We start from the raw sequence: 22,189 nt of genomic DNA on the forward strand, positions 1-22,189 counted from the left end.
ATACCATATACAGAAATAAGTCCAAAGTGGCTTAAAGACTTAAATATAAGACACTACACCATAAAACTCCTAGAAGAGAACACAGGCAAAACATTCTCTAACGTAATTCGTATCAATGTTTTCTTAGGTCAGTCTCCCAACGCAACAGAAATAAAAGCAAAAATAAACAAGTGGGACATAATCAAACTTAGAAGCTTCTGCATAGCAAAGGAAACCATAAACAAAACAAAAAGACAACCTATGGATTGGGAGAAAATATTTGCAAACAATGTGACCGACAAGGGCTTAATTTCCAAAATATACGAACAGATCATACAACTCAAAACCAAAAAAAACAAACAACCCACTCAAACAATGGGCAGAAGACCTAAATAGACAATTTTCCAAAGAAGACATACAGATGGCCAACAGGCACATGAAAAGATGCTCAACACTGCTAATTATTAGAGAAATGCAAATCAAAACTACAATGAGGTTATCACCTCACACCAGTCAGAATGGCCATCATTAAAAAGCCTAGCAATAACAAATGTGCGAGAGGGTGTGGAGAAAAGGGAACCCTCATACACTGTTGGTGGGAATGTAAGTTGGTAACAGCCACTATGGAGAACAGTATGGAGGTTCCTTAAAAAACTATAATAGAGTTACCATAGGATCCAGCAATCCCACTCCTGGGTATATATCCGGAGAAAACTATAATTCAAAAAGATACATGCACCCCAATGTTCACAGCAGCACTATTTACAATAGCCGAGACAGGGAAGCAAACTAAATGTCCATTGACAGATGAATGGATAAAGAAGATGTGGTATATAGACACTATGGAATACTATTTGGTAAAAAAGAATGAAATAATGCCATTTGCAGCAACACGGATGGACCTAAAGCATATCATACTAAGTGAAGCAAATCAGAAAGAGAAAGACAAATGCCATATGATACTTATATGCAGAATCTAAAATATGACACAAATGAACTTATTTATAAAACAGAAACAAACTCACAGACAGAAAACAAACTTATAGTGCCCAAAGAGGAAAGGAAGTGGGGGAGGGATAAATTAGGAGTTTGGGATTAGCAGATACAAACTACGTACTATATATAAAATAAATAAACAACAAGGTCCTACTATATAGCACAGGGAACCATAGTCAGAATCCTGTAATAAACCATAACAGAAAAGAATATTAAAAAGAATGTATATATATATGTATAACTGAATCATTTCTCTGCACACCAGAAACTAACACAATACTGTAAATCAACTATACTTCAATAAAAAATTATTCCACATGCAAAGAAACAGATGTACATAACCCATACTCATGAAAAAAAAATTTTAAAGGCAGATCAAAGAAATTGACTCTGCAAGTGGGCTCATACAAGGGATTTAGTAGACAATGACTTCAAAACAGCTAATATTTCACCTGAAGTAATTCAACATAAGCACTAAGTAGATTGTGCTAAATTAAAGATGCATGTTGTAATCCCTAGGAATTCCTGCAAAAATAATATAAACTTATAGCTAAAAAGTTCATAGACAAAATAAAATGGAATACACAGAACTATCTTATTAACACAAAGAAAACAAGAAATTCCAACAAAGAAAAGCCTAGGACCAGATGGCTTCACTGGTGAATTCTACCAGACATCTAAAGAAGAATAAATACCAAAAACTTCTCAAACTGTTCCAAAAATTGAAGAGAAGGGAACACTTCCTAACTCATTCTATTAGGTCAGCATTACCCTAATATCAAAACCAGACAGAGACACTACAAGAAAAGAAAACTGCAAGCCAATATCTCTTATAAATATAGATGCGGGAATTCCCTGGCAGTCCAGTGATTAGGATTCCATGCTTTTACTGCCAAGGGCGCAGGTTCGATCCCTAGTCAGGGAACTAAGACCCTGCAAGCCATGCGGCAGAGCCAAAAAAACCCCATATATATGTATGCAAAAATCCTCAACAACATACTAACAAACTGAATTCAACAACATATTAAAAGGATTATAGACTGTGACCTAGTGGGATTTATCCCTGGTATACAAGAATAGGTCAACATACAAAAATCAAAGCAAGAGACCACATTACTAGAATGAAGAGGGAAAAAAACCACATGGCCATCCTGATGCAGAAAAAGCATCTGACAAAATTCAACACACTTTTGCAATAAAAACACTAAGTAAATTAGAAATACAAGAGAATTTCCTCAGCATAATAACAGTCATACATGAAAAACACACAGCTAACATCATACTCAATGATTAAAGACTGAATGCTTTTCCCTAAGATCAGAAACAAGGTAAGGATGTTCGCTTTCACCACTTCTATTCAACAAAGTACTGAAAGTTCTAGCCTGCACAAACAGGCAAGAAAAATAAATCAAAGGCATTCAAAGTGGAAAGGAAGAAGTAAAATTATCTCTCTTCACAGATGACAAGATCTTATATGTAGAAAACCCTAAAGACCACACACACACACACACACACACACACACACACACACACACACACACAGCTAAAAAATGAATTCAGCCAAGTTGCAGGACACAAAATCAACAACACACAAAAATCAGTTGTATTTCTATATACTAGCAATGAACAATTCAAAAATAAAGAAAACAATTCCATTTACAAAAGTATTATAAAGAATAAAATACTTAGGAATAAATTTAATTAAGGAGGCTGAAAGCCTTATGCATTGAAAACTATAAAAGACTGCCAAAAGAAATTAAAGATCTAAATAAATGGAAAGACATCTGTGTTCATGAACTAAAAGCCTTAATACTTTAAGGTGACAATACCACCCAAAATGATCTACAGACGTAATACAATCCCTATAAAATTCCCAAAGGCATTTTTTTACAGAAATAGAAAAACTCATCGAGGGATACTAAATAGTCAAAACACTTCTGAAAAAGAAGAACAAAGTGGGAAGACTTGATCTTCTGAATTTTGAAACTTACAACAAAGCTTTAGTAATCATAACAGTATGGTACCAGCATAATGATACATATTCCATACACCAATGGAATAGAAGACAAAGCCCAGAAATAAAGAGTTACATAAATGGTCAATTAAATTTTGACAATGGTGCCAAGTCCATTCAGTGGTGAAAGGATAATGTTTTGAACAAACAGCGTGAGGAAAACTGGATATCCACATGCAAAAAGCATGAAGCTAGATCCCACCTTACACCACATATAAAAATTAACTCAAAATGGATCAAAGATCTAAATTGAAGAGCCAAAACTACAAAACTCTTAGAAGAAAAACAAGGGGGAAATCTTCACTGAGCTAGATTTGGCAACCGTTTCTTAAGTATTACACCAAAAGCACAGAGAACAAAAGAAAAATTGGATAAACTGGACTTCATCAAAATAAAAAATTCTCCATCAAAGGATACTATCAAGAGAGTGGAAAGACAACTCACAGAATGGGAGAAAATATTTGTGGGAAAAAATATTTTAGCTGACAAGGACTAGTATCCAGAATATATTTAGAACTCAACAACAAAAAACAAACGACTCAGTTTTTAAAATGGATAAAAGACTTAAAAAACATTTCACCAAATAAGATATAAAATGGTCAATAAGTACATGAAAACATGTTCAACATCACCAGTCTTTAGGAAAATGCAAATCGAAACTTTAAGATGTTACCTTCACACTTATTAGGGTGACAATTATTTAAAAAAACAAAAAGGAAAATAACAGGGGTTGATAAAGATGTGGAGAAATTCAAATTCTAGTGCACTGTTGGTGGGAATGTAAAAAGGGCACCTACGGTGGAATACTGTTTGGCAGATCCTTAAACTGTTAAACACAGAATTACCATATGACCCAGAAATCCCACACCTAGATATATACCCAAAAGAACTGTAAACAAGGACTCAAACAGATACTCGAACACCAATGTTCATAGCAGCATTATTTATAAAAGCCTTTTCAAAAAGTGGAAACTAGCCAAGTGTCTATCAAGAGATGAATAAACAAAAAGTGATATACAATGCAATATTATTCAGCCATAAAAAATGGAATGAAGTTCTGATACACGCTACAACACAGATGAACCTTGAAAACGTTATGCTAAGTGAAATTAGCCAGACACAAAAGGACAAATACTGTATTATTCCACTTACATTAAGTACCTAAAATAGGTAAATTCAGAGACAAAAAGTAGAACAGAGGTTACCAAGGACTGGGGAAACAGGAAAATGGGGAGTTACTGGTTGATGAATACAGCGTTTCTCTTTGGGATATGATGGAAAGGTTCTGGAAATAGTGTTGAGGGTGACACAACACTGTGAATGTACTTAATAACACTGAATTTTACACTTAAAAATGGTTTACGAAAAAAGGACAAAAGAAAAAAAGCAGGAAAGAAAGACAGGAACAAAAGAAAAAAGATGATAAAAATAGAATATAGCAAAATGGCAAACTCAATCCAACCATATCAATAACTAGTAAAAATATATATGAACACTCCAAACAAAAGGAAACTGAAATTATAAAAGAACAGATAATAAAGCAAGACTCAAGAACACTCCATCTACAAAGAAATAGACTTTAAATGCAAATTCAAGATGGCTACAGTAATCAAAATATAAAGATATGTGAAATAAGGACAGACACATAGATAAATGGAACAGAATAGAGTTCAAAAATACACCTACAGATATAGAGTCAATTGATTTTCTAAAAAAGCCCCAAGGTAATTCAGTGGAGAGAGGAAGGTCTTTTCAACAAATGGCACTGAATCAATTAGATATCTTCATGGAAAAAAATAAGCTTCAACCTTTCCCTTGCATTATATCAAAAAGTACCCTGACATGAATCATAGACCTTAACACAAAAATTAAAACTTTAAAACTTCCAGAAAAAAATGTAGAAGAAATTTTTTGCAACTGTAGGACAGGAAAAGATTGTCTTAGATAGGGCTCCAAAAGTGCAAACTATAAAACAAAACTCACCCCCCTCCCAAAAAAAAAGAAAAAGGTACACTGGGCTTCATCAAAATTAAAACGTTCTGCTCAAATCACACCACTAGGAATATTAAAAGACAATGCACATATATTCACAAAAAACATTCACACTCACACACACACACCTGACAAACTTGTATCCAGAATATAAAAGACCTCTCACAACTCAATAAGAAGACAAACCCAGTTTAAAACAAGGGCAAAAGTCTAGTTACCCTGTATTTCACAAGATTGTCTTTTATTGAACCCTCTTAGCCATTTTTTATTTTTGTGTGAATCAAATGCACTTCAATCCAAGGCTCAGATCTTATCCCACACATTTGGGTTAGGCACACAAATTTAACCTTTTGTCATCATTAGACATTGTAAGAGACAAGAGTTAATAAAAGGAGATGGGATAGCTTAGTCCCGAAGCACTTAGGGGTGAAAATGCACTCCAGTTTGAATTGAGTAATTTAGTAATATTTGTTCCACAGTTTTAAAGTAAATTCATACTGTCTTTCAAAAAAAAAGACAACAGATCTGGACAGACACTACACAAAGATAAATGAAGTGGGAAATAAATATCCAAAATCAGGTTCAACATGATTTGTAATCATGTATATGCAAATTAAAATCATAAAGAGATACCTCTACACATCTATGAGACTGGCTAAAATTAAAATGATTTACAATGACAAGCACTGAAGGATGTAAAGCAAATGGGACTCTTACGCATTGCTGGTGGAAATGTTACAACCATTTTAGAAAAGTGTAGCACAGAGGAAAGACCAGTGAAGATACAAAGAGAAAGTGCCAATCTGCAAGTCAAGGAGAGAGGACTCAGAAAATAAAAAACCTATGAACACCTTGATCTTGAACTTCCAGACACCAGAACTGTGAAAACATATATTTCTGTTGTTTAAGACACCCGGTCTGTGATAATTTTGTTATGGCAGCCCCAGCAAACTAATACTGTTGCTATATAAGACTACTGTAAAAATAAAATTACCTATTAGTTTAAAAAGAAAGAAAACAGTGTAGCAAATCTTAAAAAGTTAATCATAACACTTACCAGATGACCCAGCAATTCCACGCCTAGGTATTTACCCAAGGGCACTGAAAATAAATGTTCATGGCAGTTTTATTCACAATAGTCTAAAGTTGAAAACCCAATATGTATCAAAAGCTGAATGGATAAATATATTGTGGCATACACATCCACTGGAATACTACTCATCAAACGAATGATTCCACATGTATGAAATCCAAGAAAGATGGATTCCACATATGATTCCATGTATGATTCCTGTATGATTTCACATATATGAAATCCAAGAAAGAGCAAAATGAAATCTCTAGTAACAAAAGTTCGTGCTGGAGGTGGGGGGACTGACTCAGAGAGGCACAAGACAACTTTTGGGGGGTCACCACTGGCCTCTGAATATATTCCTAGTTGTGACAATAAAACTGTAACATCAGCATTATCTTCCAATTAGATACGGTAGAAAAACACATTTCTGATTTATTGACAGATTTCAAGTCCCTAACACAGAAATTAAAACAAATGACTAAAACTGCATCCTATTTTACTAAACATGTCTCTCAAAAGATCATGCCTGCCTACCTGCCCTGTTGTTTACATGGTATTAAAATGTAAAGTTCTATAAGTATACCTATAATCATAAATTTACATTGAACCCTTTTAACTTAGCCTATAGCCAATTTCAATCTACTAAACCAAAGACGGATAAAAACTGTTTAACATATTTAGAATTTTTATACATAAAGTAATCAAGTATAATGGCAATAAAAAGTAAAACAGCCCATCTAATGTTTCCCCAAAATATTAGACTTAGAGACTCAAAGCTGTAATTCGCTAGAAGTACGCTGACACCATTTTTTAGGAACAATCAATAAAATAATCAGTAAAAAGTCAATACAATAAGAAGCCTGTATTTGGAGCATTGTTTATATTCATTTAAGATACACTGCAATTTTTAAAACTTACATGTACCGGAATGGAAAAGAGAAGTACTGGCTTAAGCATCCAAATAGAAAATAAAGCCCTTAGAGCCGAGTAATTGAAAATTTGATACATTATTAGATTGAAGAACCTTACACTAAATTAATTTTTCTCAAACAATGATGAATGGTCCAGCAGGGGGTGACAAACAGTAAGGTAAACTACAGACCTTCAATAAACATTACCTGACCATATGGAATAAAATATATATCCAAAAATACTACTGTAACTTTGAAATGTATGAAAAATAATATACTAAAGTTTACAAAAAGTAAGCTGCTTGTTTTTATCTGGATATTAATCCTCATTTTCTGACACTACGTGATGAAAGATAAAACCAAAAAAATACGATCATAAATGCTGTATGGGTATTATGTGTTAAATATAAATTTGGATAACATTAAGTTCAATTAGTTTAAAAAAAAGAGGGTTTGTGGGTGTGTAATTTTAATATGCTTATGTCTCCACAACTGGCAATCCCATACCTAAGCATAAACCCATTATTCTGGATTTGAGCACAGCATCACCCTGACCTGGTGGTAGCTGAATCCGGTCACATATGTAAGTAATTTAGAGACTATCTAAATCAAACATAGGTACTGAAGATGTTTATCATCATATATGATTACACTGTAGGTTTAAAAAGGCATACTGGGCTTCCCTGGTGGCGCAGTGGTTGAGAGTCCGCCTGCCGATGCAGGGGACATGGGTTCGTGCCCCGGTCCGGGAAGATCCCACATGCCGCGGAGCGGCTTGGCCCGTGAGCCATGGCCGCTGAGCCTGCGCGTCCAGAGCCTGTGCTCCGCAGCAGGAGAGGCCACAACAGTGAGAGGCCCACGTACCGCAAAAAAAAAAAAAAGGCATACTGAATTTGCTACGCTGAAGTTGTCACAAAAACCTATGTATGTTTTCAATGCATTTAAGACGTCATCTCAACCTAGAGATTATCATACTAAGTGAAGTAAGTCAGAAACAGAAAGACATACCATATATCATTTATATGTGGAATCTAAAATATGACACAAATGAACTTAGTTATGAAACAGAAAATGACTCACAGACATAGAAAACAACTTACGGTTACCACAGGGGAAAGGGGGTGGGGGAGGGATAAATTGGGAGTTTGGGATTAGTAGATACAAACTACTATATATAAAATAGATAAACAACAAATGTCCTACTGTGCATAGCACAGGGAACTATATTCAATATCCTGCAATAAACCATAATGGAAAAGAATATTAAAAAGAATATATATATATACACATATATATGTATAACTGAATCACTTTGCTGTATACCAGAAACCAACACAACATTGCAAATCAACTATACTTCAATTAAAAAAGAAGTCATCTCAGACCTAATTTAATACTGGAAATGGTTACATGGCATATTTACAAATTTTCCTATCAATAAACAATTTTTAAAAGCTTGAAATAATACAATGTTCACCAACTACATCATCTTACAGACATCTCAAAAAAAATTCATTAGTTCCTTAATTATCGATCACCTATTACGTGGCAAAGATTATGTAAATCATACTTTTTCCCACCTATGCATAAATCAAAAATGTTTGCATATAAGTATTGTTTTATCAGATTGAGAAAATATCAGTTACAATAAGAACATTAGTGGATAAAACAAACTTAGACTATCCCTTCCTTCTATAAAAAATATTTCATAAAATGCTTCTATGATAAATTTGAAAAATATTTTCTCATGATACACGGTGTTAATGTATCACCATATATCATCAAAAAACATTTTGTTGCAGCTTAGCAACAAAATTATAAAACTCAGAGGACAGACCATACACAGTAAAAATTAATGGAGGATATACTTTCTTTTTTTTTTGTCACACCACACAACATAAAATACATTCACTATATATAAACCATGGTATAACTTAAATGTGATTTAAGTGTATCATCTTAAACTAATGTTCAAAAAATGTTACAAATTTAGTAAGGCCCATCTAAATTTTCATCTAGTGCCAAGACTTTTCTTGCAGAAAAACCATAAATCAATGTGATATGATTTAATCCTGAAATCTGTACTGTATAGTTTTATTTTTTAATCATACATAACAATATGCATGAAAAATTACACATAAGTCTGCACTAAAAAAATTCTGCTTATTCTGTCAGTAAGACACCAGTATGATTTTAATTTTTACTTCCCTAATGCCTAATGATGCTGAGTATCATATATGCATATTTGCCATTCACGTATATTCTTTGGTGAAGTGTGTGTTCAAATCTTTTGCCTATTTTTTAACTGGGTTGTTTGTGTTCTTACCAATGTTGAAAGTTTTTTATATATTCTGGAAGCAAGTCCTTTATCAAATATACACTTTGCAAACATTTCTGTCTATGGCTTGCTTGTCTTTTCATTCTTCTAGCAGCATCGCTCACAGAAGTTTTAAATTTTGATAATGTCTAATTTACCAATTTGTGTGTGGCGGGGAGAATTGTGCTTTGGGTTATATATCTAAGGAATCATTTTCTAATTCAGAGACATAAAAATGTTCTCCTACGTTTCCCTTTAGAAGTTCTATAGTTTTAGGTTTTATATTTAGGACTATGATCCATTTTCAGTTTTCTTTTTTTCTTATATGAAGTAAGGTATAAATACAAGGTCACTGTTATACATATGGATATCCAATTTTCCCAGTACCATCTGTTGAAAAGACTCTTTTCTCCACTAAATGTGTCAAAAATCCGTTATTCTTACATGTGTGTGTCTATTTCTGGGCTCTCTATTCCATTCCATTGACCTATTTGTCTATCTTTTTGTCTTGATTAGTATAAGTCATTGTAACAGGTCTTCAAATCAGGTATGGTTAATGCTCCAACTGTGCCTGTTTTTTGGGTTTTTTTTTAAGTTTTGGCTATTCTAGATCCTTTGCATTTCCATATGAATTTTAAAATCAGTTTGTCAATTTTAATAAAAGCCTGCTGGGATGCAGGTTGTAACTGTGCTGAATCTATACAAATCAATTTAGGGAAAATGGGCATATTAATAAACACTATAAAGTCTTCCAATTCACAATGTTTATTTACTTATTTAGGTCTTTTTAATTGTCCTCAACAATGTTTTCTAGTTGTCAGTATACAACTGTGTATCTTCTGTCAAATTCAACCCTAAGTAGTTCATATTTTCAATGCTATTATGAGTGGTATTTTTGAATTTCAACTTCCAATTGCTTGTTAATATTATACAGAAATAAAGGGAATTCCCTGGCAGTCCAGTGGTTAGGACTCCACACTTCCACTGCACGGGGCATGAGTTCGATCCCTGGTTGGGAACTAAGATGCCCGCAAGCCACGTGGCACAACCAAAAACAAAAAAAAGAAAAAAAAAGAAAACTAATTTTTGTATATTGATCATATATCCTGAAATCTTGCTAAACTCCTGTATTAGTTCTACAAACTTTTTTTTGTGAACTCAAAACAAGATACTACTACACACCTATTAGAATGGCTAAAATTAAGATGACTGACTATAACGAGTGTTGACAAGGATGCAGAAAAAGTGCAGTTTTCATACACTTCAGGTAGAACACCAGGGCAATTTCTTTCAAAGTTAAACATACATCTACTATATGATCTGGCCATTCTGTATCTACATATTTATCAAAGAGAAATGAAAGCATATGTCCATAAAAATACCTGTATATGAATGTTCATAACAGCTTGATTTGTAATAGCCAAAAACTAGGAACAACTCAAATATCGATCAACAGGTGAATGAATAAACCAACTGCGGGATATCCATATAATGGAAAACTACTCAGCAATGAAACGGAATGAGCTATTGATACACACAACATAGATGAATCTCAAAATAATTAAGGTGACTGAAAGAAGCCAAACAAAAACACAAACTGTATGATTCCATTTACATAAAGTTCATTAAAATGCCAACCAATCTATAGTAATAGAAAGCAGATCCATAAATGCCTGAGGAGGGATTACCAAGGGGCATAAGGAAACTTTTGGGGGGCGATAGTTATGTATCTTAATATTGGTGATGGTTTCATGTCAAAACTTGCCAAACTGTACATTTTCAATATGTTGCAGTTTACTGTATATCGCTTAGACCTCAATTTAAAAAAAAAGAAAAGGTACCAGCATAATCATCACTAGGCACCAGAATATACTTTTTAAATTGATATATAACTTTAAAGTGATATATAATTCACAAAGCATAAAATTCAACCTTTTAAAGCATACAATTCAGAGGCTTTTTTGTATATTGACAAGGTTGTGCAACAATCACCACTATTTAACTGCAGAACATTTTCACCACTCTAAAGAGTGGTATCCATTAGCAGTCACTGACATTCCCCTCCAAGTCCCTCAGAATATAATTAACTTTCAGATGACAATGTATTTCATCTGGTCACTACATTTCAAGCCTCAAGACCTTTCAAGTTTGAGAGATTGGTTTTCAGTTAATCTCAGGGGCCTGCTACTCTTCATCATTTTATTCTTTCTAATGAGAGCCAGAACCATACAGATATAGACACTGATAATTTCAGAGATGCTCCAATCACAGAAACAGCATTTAGTGTACATGTGTAACTGTAATAATGATTACCAAATTATTACTTTTATTAAAACATTAATTCCAAATGTAGAAACTTTATCTCCCTCTTGGCTTCTCCTTATTATCAATGCCAGGACTGGCCAAGACTGAACCACAGTGGTGAATGATAAAGACATGATGCCTTTGAAATTTTTGAATAGCACATAATCTGCAAAGCTTTAAAAATTTAAATTAACACAATCCATTTTGAGATAACTCCATAATTTACTATACTTTCTCAACAACTTGTCATCGTTTAACATTTATAAAACTTTGGGTAAAGCCAAAGCCTCACTGGAAGGATAATGAGTTTATACTCTGCACTGTACCAACACAGAACATTATGATTAATAATTGTGCCTTTTTAAGAAACGAAACTGAGTTATTTGTAGTGAGGTGGATGGACCTAGAGTCTGTCATACAGAGTGAAGTAAGTCAGAAAGAGAAAAACAAACACCATATGCTAACACATATACATGGAATCTAAAAACCAAAAAAAGTTCTGAAGAACCTAGGGGCAGGACAGGAATAAAGACGCAGATGTAGAGAATGGACGTGAGGACACGGGGAGGGGGAAGGGTAAGCTGGGACGAAGTGAGAGAGTAGCACTGACATATATATCCACTACCAAATGTAAAATAGATAGCTAGTGGGAAGCATCTGCATGGCACAGGGAGATCAGCTGGGTGCTGTGCGACCACCTAGAGGGGTGGCATAAGGAGGGTGGAAGGGAGATGCAAGAGGGAGGGGATATGGGGATATATGTATACCTATAGTTGATTCACTTTGTTATACAGCAGAAACTAATACAACACTGTAAAGCAATTATACTCCAATAAGGATGTCAAAATAAATAATAAAATGTGCCTTTTTTAAAAAAAGAAGATATCACCATTTGCATTACAGCACCTGTTATTTCTAGGAGAGATGATAATCATAATCAAAATCTAGTAACTTTTTACTATGGAAGAGTATCAGTGATGACAAGTATACATAATAAATCTTGGAATAATTTGTGTTTGTTTTTAATGATTCTATTATTCGAGAGTTTATTTTTTGGAGCACAGAAATTAAATATGATAAAGCAAAAAATAACAGCTGATACTAAGATTTTTACACTTCTATATTTAGCACATATTGTGAAAAAAACAGTGAAGCATTACTCACTGCTTTAAGATTAACTTTTTATATAATATATTCCGAGCACACTAAATCACAAGTTCAATATATTCCCATGATGTGCCTAAGCAATGTATTTGAGCATTATAAATTGAAATGTTGTTGAAGCATGCTTTGTGAAGGATGTTACATTTCCTTAGTCAAAACAGGGAATAAGCATTACAGTATGACTATGTAATTGAAATATAGGAAAATTCAAAAAGAACATGTAATGCACATCTTTGATATTCTTTTGGCATAACTACTTTCAAAGCACGTTACTAAGCATTAGGAGACTCTTGATATTTAAGATGGATATAATCAAAGACCTTCTGAACCTAAAAAGGTACAAATTCCACTAAACACATCCACTTCAGAAAAATTACTGGGTACCCAATGAAAAGAAGAAAACCGCAAAGCCTCATTAAAATGCAGGTGTTAGGTAGTTCTTTAAGCACTTGGTAGGTATTCAAAATTTTGCCTGAAAAATTATGAACTGCTTCATCATAGACCTTGCAACCTGTCAGTACTCAAAGCTGTCACTGCTGACACCCTTGAAGGTCAAGAGGCTGCTCTAAATGTTTAAGAAAAGAATGATGAATGAAGAAATGAATTCAACAGATCTTCTAGGCACCATGCCAACATGAGACTTGTCACCTAAAAATCAGCATTTCTCCTGGACATTTCTCCTAGGGAAATGAAAACTTAGGTTCACATAAGACCTGTATACAAATGTTAAAGTAGCTCAATTTATAATCACCAAAAACTTGAAACAACCGAATTTCCTTCAACCAGTGAATCAAAAAACAAAAGGACTTACCAAGTTCACTGAGACTCTGAGCAGCTTTTGTTATCTCTCTACTTCCCCCCTGCAGCTGTCCCTGGAGTCTCTTACTGAGATACAAGATGCGAATGATTCTCCGAAGCAAATCACAGGCAACCTGTGCAATGTTAAATAAATAAAGTCAATCCATGAAGTTTTATTACTATGTGAATCTGTCTCTTCTTTCCAGATGCTAAAAATTCACTCATGTATTTTTTGTTTTCCATCAGTCAGAAATCTAAATAATCACCAGTCTTAAAAAGCAGCATTTTACAATAAGCTCCAATTTATCTCAAAGAGAATTTGGGATTGAGGTGCTATGAAACCTAAGCACTTTTCTCCTCAGTCGTAGACCAGTTTTCTTCTCTAGGCCAGTGGCTCTCAGTCTTGACTTCATATTAAATTCAAATATGTAGGGGGACTTCCCTGGTGGTCCAGTGGTAAAGAATCCGTCTTTCAATGCAGGGGACGCCAGTTGGATCCCTCGTCGGGGAACTAAGATCCCATATGCCACGGGGAAACTAAGCCCATGTGCCACAACTAGAGAGAGAAAACCCGCACACCACAACTACAGAGAGAAGCCCGAGCACCACAACTAGAGAGAAGCCTGCACGATGAAACTAAAGCCCCCGCATACCACAACTAAGACCCGATGAGGCCAAAAAAATAAAGAAAAAAAAAAAATTCAAGTGTGTAAGTTCAAAACGTTCCAATGCCCAAGCAAGACAGAGCCCTGACCAATTAAAGCTGAAACAGTATTTCTTTTAATATCCTCATGCAGTCCCTGTGTGTGGCCAAGGTTGACAACCACTGTGCTACGGCTGCTTAGCTTCCTACTACTGTTTCCTATTGTTTCCAGTCCTAGTTTCTCTTTCCTAAGTCCGTAGGGGAACAGACTTAAAAGGTCCAGTTTCACTAGATCTTAAAGAATAAGCATGCCCTTACTGATATTTCCTAATGTTTTTATTAATAACAAATTGTAAAAGATAAAGTTATTAAAACAAACCAAAAAAACCCTATCATTTATATGTCACCTCTATTCCCTTTTTTGTTACCAGATCCAATAGTGGGTCTTAACCTATCCAAAAGAGTAAGACATGAAATAAAGATTTGTGTATTTCAAGACGCTTTATTACAGAGGCAATCCAGGGCAATTGCCTGGGGAGAATGAAAAGGGAGACTGATGGAGTAATGCATATATAATGACCTTCAGCTTCAGTGGTGATAATAAAGAAAAGAGAGACAGTCTATGCTGCTTCATCACCACCATCTTTGAATGGCCCTGAAGCTGGATGAGAAGCAAGAACATCTCCCACGTAAGGAGGAAAATCCTAACTGGTAGCAATAAGAATTAAAAGCCCGGGCTTCCCTGGTGGCGCAGTAGTTGAGAGTCCGCCTGCCGATGCAGGGGATGCAGGTTCGTGCCCCGGTCCAGGAGGATCCCGCATGCTGCAGAGCGGCTGGGCCCGTGAGCCATGGCTGCTGGGCCTGCGCGTCTGGAGCCTATGCTCCGCAACGGGAGGCCACAGCGGTGAGAGGCCCGCATACCGCAAAAAAAAAAAAAAAAAAAAAAAAAAAAAAAGCTATTTAAAAGCCCTAGGAAGACAGGGTCCCTGAGGCTTCAACTATAAACATTTTTTCTGAATGAAGTACACATACACCTCAGAGCCAAACACAGCCACACTCATGCACACACAACATACACAAACATATAATCAAATACACACTTACAAACATATGTATATCAAAGGCAGCCAAGTATTAAACATGTTTACTTTTTACTGACTGCTTTTCTGAGTAACTGTAGTCTGAAGTACTTAAAATAATAAAAGAATGTCAAATAAGAATTTCTCCCTGTAAACTGGAAGATTTAGGCATCTTAATCTTTAAGTAAATTTTATTTATTTTCTGAATAGGTAATAGAAGCATGAGATTCAAAATTCAAAAGATTAGAAGATAAAAAGTCATCCTCATATTTTTATGTCTCAACTGTGCACTCACCAAAAACAACCACTGTTATCAGTTTCTTGCTTGTCAGAATTATATTTTTAGATGTACCATTTGGAATGTAGAATCCCAAGCAATCATTCCTCTTGGATTCTAAATACATCACGAGGAGAAATAACAGATCTAATCACCAAGAACTGTCCTTCCAGAATTCCCAGTACCTACCCAATAAAGGATATGTTCTCAAACATGAAAGCTTTGAGCTTATTTCTAATGCTTTTCTGTTTAACCATACTTTATCTGTCACCAAGTCTTACTGATTATTCTTCTGTTGCATAACACAATGGCTATTCTACCTCTATTCCTATAAGCATCACCCTAATTCAAATCTTTATCACCTTCACCTTAACACTGTGGTCTCCCGGCTAGCTTTCCAGTCTCTTACTGAAATCCATCTTGCCAGATTTACCTTCTTAGAAACGGTTTTCAGCACTCCACCCCCTTTTTAATAAACCTCAGGGGCTCTCTAGTAACAGATCATGTTAAATCATCTTAGAATAGCATTTAATAAAATCCTCAGTCGGGCTTCCCTGGTGGCACAGTGGATAAGAATCTGCCTGCCAATGCAGCAGACACAGGTTCAATCTCTGGTCTGGGAAGATCCCACATGCTGTGGAGCAACTGAGCCCATGCGCCACAACTACTGAGCCTGCGTGCCATAACTACTGAAGTCCGCACGCTTAGAGCCCACGCACTGCAACGATGAGAAGCCCCACTCGCCGCAACTAAGACCCAATGCAGCCAAAACAAAATAAATAAATTTATACATATAAAAAAAAATCCTCAGTCAACACGTCTTAGATAATCTTTAAGGCAGCAACTCTCACCATTTCCTAATATAGTTGCTTTCACTCCAATCAATTTCCTTTTCTTCCTTATTTTTCATTTCAGACTTTTATTATCAAATATATTATTCAGCACTAAAAAGAAATGATCTATCAAGCCATGAAAAGACACAGAGGAATCTTAAATGCAGTTTACTAAGGGAAAGAGGCAATCTGAAAAGGCTACATACTATGTGATTCCAACTACATCACATTCTGGAAAAGACACAACTATGGAGACAGTAAACAGATCAGCGGTTGCCAGGAGTTGGGTGGATGAAGAGTCAGAGTACAGAGGATGTTTAGGGCACTGGAAATACTCCATATGATACTATAATGATGGATATATATCATTATACATTTTTCAAAACCCACAGAATGTACACCAAGAATGAACTATGGAATTTGATAATGATGTGTCAATGTAAGTTCATCCATTGTAACAAATGTGCCACTCTGGTGGCAGATGCTGATTAAGGGGGAGGCTATGCATGTGTGGGGCAAGGAATATATGAAATCTATATCTTTGTCTCAATTCTGCAGTGAATCTAAACTGCTCTAAAAAATTAAGTCTTTAAAAATATAGATTTAGATATTACAAATACAGAAAACTACATACAGAAATTATAGCAAGGGCTTCCCTGGTGGCACAGTGGTTAAGAATCCGCCTGCCAATGCAAAGGACACGGGTTAGAGCCCTGGTCCGGGAAGATCCCACATGCCTTGGAGCAACTAAGCCCGTGCGCCACAACTACTGAGCCTGTGCTCTAGAGCCCGTGCTCCACAACAAGAGAAGCCACCACAAGGAGAAGCCCACGCACCACAATGAAGAGTAGGCCCTGCTCGCCGCAACTAGGGAAGCCCACATGCAGCAACGAAAATGCAACGCGCTCAAAAATAAATAAATAAATAAATGTAAAAAAAAAAAAGAAATTATAGCTAAATGAACTTGGAACTACCATGCAGATCAGGAAACAAAACCAGGTCTGCCACTACAGAAGCCATCCATGTACCCACTACCAATCACAACACCCTCCAGCCATCCTCCCTACTCCCCCAGCCTAACCAAGAGAAACACCATTCTGGTTTTTGTGGTAATCACTTCCTTACTTTCATTTATGGCTTTATATATACCTAAATGCTGTAGCTTAATTTTGCCCTTTTTATTTTTATTTTTTTAACTTTATTTTTTGCCTTCCTTGGGTCTTCATTGCTGCGTGCAGGCTTTCTCTAGCTGTAGCAAGCAGGGGTTACTCTTCGTTGCAGTGCACAGGCTTCTCATTGTGGTGGCTTCTCTTGCTGCAGAGCGTGGGCTCTACACGCACAGGCTTCAGTAGCTGCAGCACATGGGCTTCAGTAGTGGTGGCATGTGGGCTCAGCAGCTGTGGCACACGGGCTCAGTAGTTGTGGCTAGTGGGCTCTACAGCGCAGGCTTAGTAGTTGTGGTACACAGGCTTAGTTGCTCTGTGGCATGTGGGATCTTCCCAGACCAGGGATTGAACCTGTGTCCCCTGCATTGGCAGGCAGATTCTTAACCACTGCACCACCAGGAAAGTCCTAATTTTGCCCTTTTTAAACCTAAATGGGTTCCTTTAGCATCTCTTTTTTTTCCTTTGCAATCTGTTGAATATACGGGATCATCTATCTTACACAGTTTCCCACAGACTGGTTTTAGTTGATTGCCTTCCCCTAGTTTAACAAGTCCCTCTGTCTTCTACATTCCTTATACCTTAGTAGATGGATGTAGGCAGCTTCATCAGATACAGGTTTAATATTCTGGGCAAATTTATTCATTAGGTAGTAGTGTATTTATAACATATGTATGATTCTCTGTGTTGTTAGCAGCCACTGATAATGTCAAAATCTATTACAGGTGCTTCCCTGGTGGCGCAGTGGTTAAGAATCCGTCTGCCAATGCAGAGGACACGGGTTCGAGCCCTGGTCCAGGAAGATCCCACATGCCACAGAGCAACTAAGCCTGTGTGCCACAACTACTGAGCCTGCGCTCTAGAGCCTGCGCACCACAACTACTGAAGCCCGTGCACCACAACTACTAAAGCTCGCGTGCCTAGAGCCTGTGCTCTGCAATGAGAGAGGCCACCGCAACGAGAAGCCCGCGCACTGCAACAAAGAGTAGCCCCTACTCGCTGCAACTAGAGAAAGCTCACGTGCTGCAACGAAGACCCAACACAGCCAAAAATAATAAATAAATAAAATAAATAAATTTGTTAAAAAAAAAATCTATTACAGCATAATGAATACAAAATGGTGATACTCTAGTTATGTCATTTTGCCTTTATTTGCTAGCTTATAAAACATCTCTATGAGAACAAACTTTACCTCATCTATATTAGTTTACCCAGTGGTACTGTTCATACAGAATAGTAAGAATAAACGCCAGATTCTCTCTACTGCTTTATCAGTTTTCAAAACTGAGGACTGCTTTCCTAATAGCCACCAAAGATGAACAATTGGTTCACTGTTTTCGATATCATTATGAACTCACAGATTTAAACATAATATAAGATGCCAATCCATTGTAGCTCTTATCCTTATAGATGCTCACAATGTTCCCATTTTTGGCCAGTCGGAGCTTCTGAGGGTGATCACCTGTACTGATTTGCCTGAGACTGAGAGGTTTCCTGGGACATGGGACTTGCAGTGCTAAAACTGACACAGTTGGTCACCCTAGGGCCTCTCCAAGTTGGCTCCTGAAACCTTTTATCATGACTCTAGTTAACAGTTATTGATACTTGCCTTCGTATATGGTATAAAAATATTCCAGGATCATTTTGCATATTTCATGGCCCAGATCTGGGATCAAAGATCTATCAAAGAATCCCTGATTTCTTTTAGAAGTCAGCAGCATTTGAAGACCACATTCTGGGAACTAGGCTTGCTCAATTCTGAGACTTTTTGGTAGACATAGTTAGGAAATGTCAAAATTAAAATATCACATAAATATTCATTTGCTTGATTCCACAATACACATAAAACAGTCTCAGATTAACATTATATATACACATATGTATAAAAATATATACATATAATGTATATACCATTATAAGATAAAATATCTCATGAGTTCATATTGATAATTGTACTTAAAAATCAGGAGCACAGGGTGTTTACCCAATCTTCTAACTTACATCTACAAATTATCTCTTCCACGCAGAGACTCCTGGCTCCAGAGACATAACAGATAACAGAATTAGAGTATTTAAAATTATTCATTTGCTTTGCTACACAATACAAACAAAACATTACCTGAATGCAAAACCAACACTACAGGGCTTCCCGGGTGGCAGAGGGTTAAGAACCCGCCTGCCAATGTCGGAGACTTGGGTTCAAGGCCTGGTCTTGGAAGATCCCACATGACGCGGAACAACTAAGCCCGTGCGCCACAACTACTGAGCCTATGCTTTAGAGGCCGCAAGCCACAACTATTGAGCCTGCGTGCCACAAGTACTGAGGCCCAAGCGCCTAGAGCCCATGCTCCACAACAAGAGAGGCCACCACAATGAGAAGCCCATGCACCACAATGAAGAGCAGCCCCTGCTTGCCACAACTGGAGGAAGCCCGCGCGCAGCAACAAAAACCAAAAACGCAGCCAAAAAAAAACACCAATACTAAAAACACAAATATGACTGCTGAAGACAGTTTAAAAGAACTGTTCTGCACATACTCTGCCCACAATGTTCTACAGTTGAATTTTATTTCTTTGTCAAAACGTACAGCCATGACACACTACTTTACCTCTCTCATTTAATCCTAGTTCTAATGCTCATCACTACTTTTTACTTTGCTGTTTCTCTACTCATTTTGATTGTCTCAAGTACATTGTCTCTCAGATTCCTAAAGAAAGGGTCATAGGAGCAATAGTCCCTGGATTCCATGAGGATGGCTGTCTCTGTATGTCAAAATCAGTTTGGCTGCTGTATCAATTATCTTTTGCTGCATAAGAAACCAGCCCAAAATGTAGTGATTTTAAATGAATTGTTCTTCCTCACAATTCTGTGAGTCAGGAGTTTGGGCAGGGTTCAAGTGTTCCACATGGTATCCCTGGGATTACTCACTCTGCTGCACTCAGCTAACACGAGGCTTCACTCCCATGTCTGGCTGCCTCAGTGCTTCTCTACCTATCATCTACTCACAGCCAGCATGGGCTTCCCCACAGCATGACAGTCTCACAATGGCTGGACTTCTTACATGGACAGTGGCTTTCCCAGAGCAGAAACAAAAGCTGCTATGCCCCCTAAACGCTAGCCCCCAAGCTAGCCCAGCATCACTTCCACCAGCAGGGGTTCTCTGGTTTTGCTATCTTAGTTGCTCTATATGTTTTTGCAGTGTTTAGGATCAATGGCAACTTATGCTGGTGTTGTTATCTTTCTTCTTCCTTCCTTCCTAATATATTCACTTGTTTGGTGGATAATTATACAGCCAGTAAACTAAATCATCATCCCATAGAACAATGTAGATAAAATTATTTGATATCGTAACGACTGAAAACTAAAAAGGACCCTACAAAAGTATACAATGAAAACCACATACATGTAAAACACAAACATAAAAAAAGAGAAAAGGTTTTATGAACCATTTCTTCCTTCCTCTTTCCAACATTCTCTCAAACTTTCTTACTTATATAGTTTCAGTTAAAAAACTAAATTAAAAACTTCAAATTGAAGAGGGCAGACAGCAGAAGCAAGAAAAACTACAATCCTGCAGCCTGTGGAACAATAACCACATTCAAAGACAGACAGACAAGATGAAAAGGCAGAGGGCTATGTACCAGATGAAGGAACAAGATAAAACCCCAGAAAAACACCTAATGAAGTGGAGATAGGCAACCTTCCAGAGAAAGAATTCAGAATAATGATAGTGAAGATGATCCAGGACCTCGGGAAAAGAATGGAGGCAAGGTCGAGAAGATGCAAGAAATGTTTAACAAAGACCTAGAAGAATTAAAGAACAAACAGAGATGAACAATACAATAACTGAAATGAAAAATACACTAAAAGGAATCAATAGCAGAATAACTGAGGCAGAAGAACAGATAAGTGACCTGTAAGACAGAATGGTGGAATTAACTGCTGCAGAACAGAATAAAGAAAAAAGAATGAAAAGAAATGAAGACAGCCTTAGAGATCTCTGGGACAACATTAAATGCAACAACATTCGCATTATAGGGGACCCAGAAGGAGAAGAGAGAGAGAAAAGACCCGAGAAAATATTTGAAGAGATTATAGTCAAAAACTTCCCAAACATGGGAAAGGAAATAGCCACCCAAGTCCAGGAAACACAGAGAGTCCCATACAGGAGAAACACGCCAAGACACATAGTAATCAAATTGGCAAAAATTAAAGACAAAGAAAAATTACTGAAAGCAGCAAGAGAAAAACAACAAATAACATACAAGGGAACTCCCATAAGGTTAACAGCTGATTTCTCAGCAGAAACTCTACAAGCCAGAAGGGAGTGGCATGATATACTTAAAGTGATGAAAGGGAAGAACCTCCAACCAAGATTACTCTACCCAGCAAGGATCTCATTCAGATATGATGGAGAAATCAAAAGCTTTACAGACGAGCAAAAGCTAAGAGAATTCAGCACCACCAAACCAGCTCTACAAAAAATGCTAAAGGAACTTTTCTAAGTGGGAAACACAAGAGAAGAAAAGGATCTACAAAAACAAACCCCAAACAATTAAGAAAATGGTAATAGGAACATACGTATCGATAATTACCTTAAACGTGAATGGATTAAATGCTCCAACCAAAAGACACAGGCTTGTT

The 22,189-nt window shown here is 36.5% G+C and overlaps 1 protein-coding gene across 2 annotated transcripts in view; it reads right to left on the reverse strand.

The window, feature by feature from the left end:
• COG5 (component of oligomeric golgi complex 5) overlaps positions 1-22,189 on the reverse strand; it is a 285,705-nt gene that overhangs the window by 226,781 nt on the left and 36,735 nt on the right. For both annotated transcript variants that reach the window (XM_030834402.3, XM_030834401.3), the window contains exon 6: positions 13,564-13,684. In XM_030834402.3, the coding sequence (XP_030690262.1) occupies positions 13,564-13,684 (121 nt within the window). The remainder of the gene's footprint in view (positions 1-13,563; positions 13,685-22,189) is intronic.

Source organism: Globicephala melas, chromosome 9 (assembly GCF_963455315.2).
Source record: "Globicephala melas chromosome 9, mGloMel1.2, whole genome shotgun sequence".
Classification (NCBI taxonomy): Eukaryota; Metazoa; Chordata; class Mammalia; order Artiodactyla; family Delphinidae; genus Globicephala; species Globicephala melas.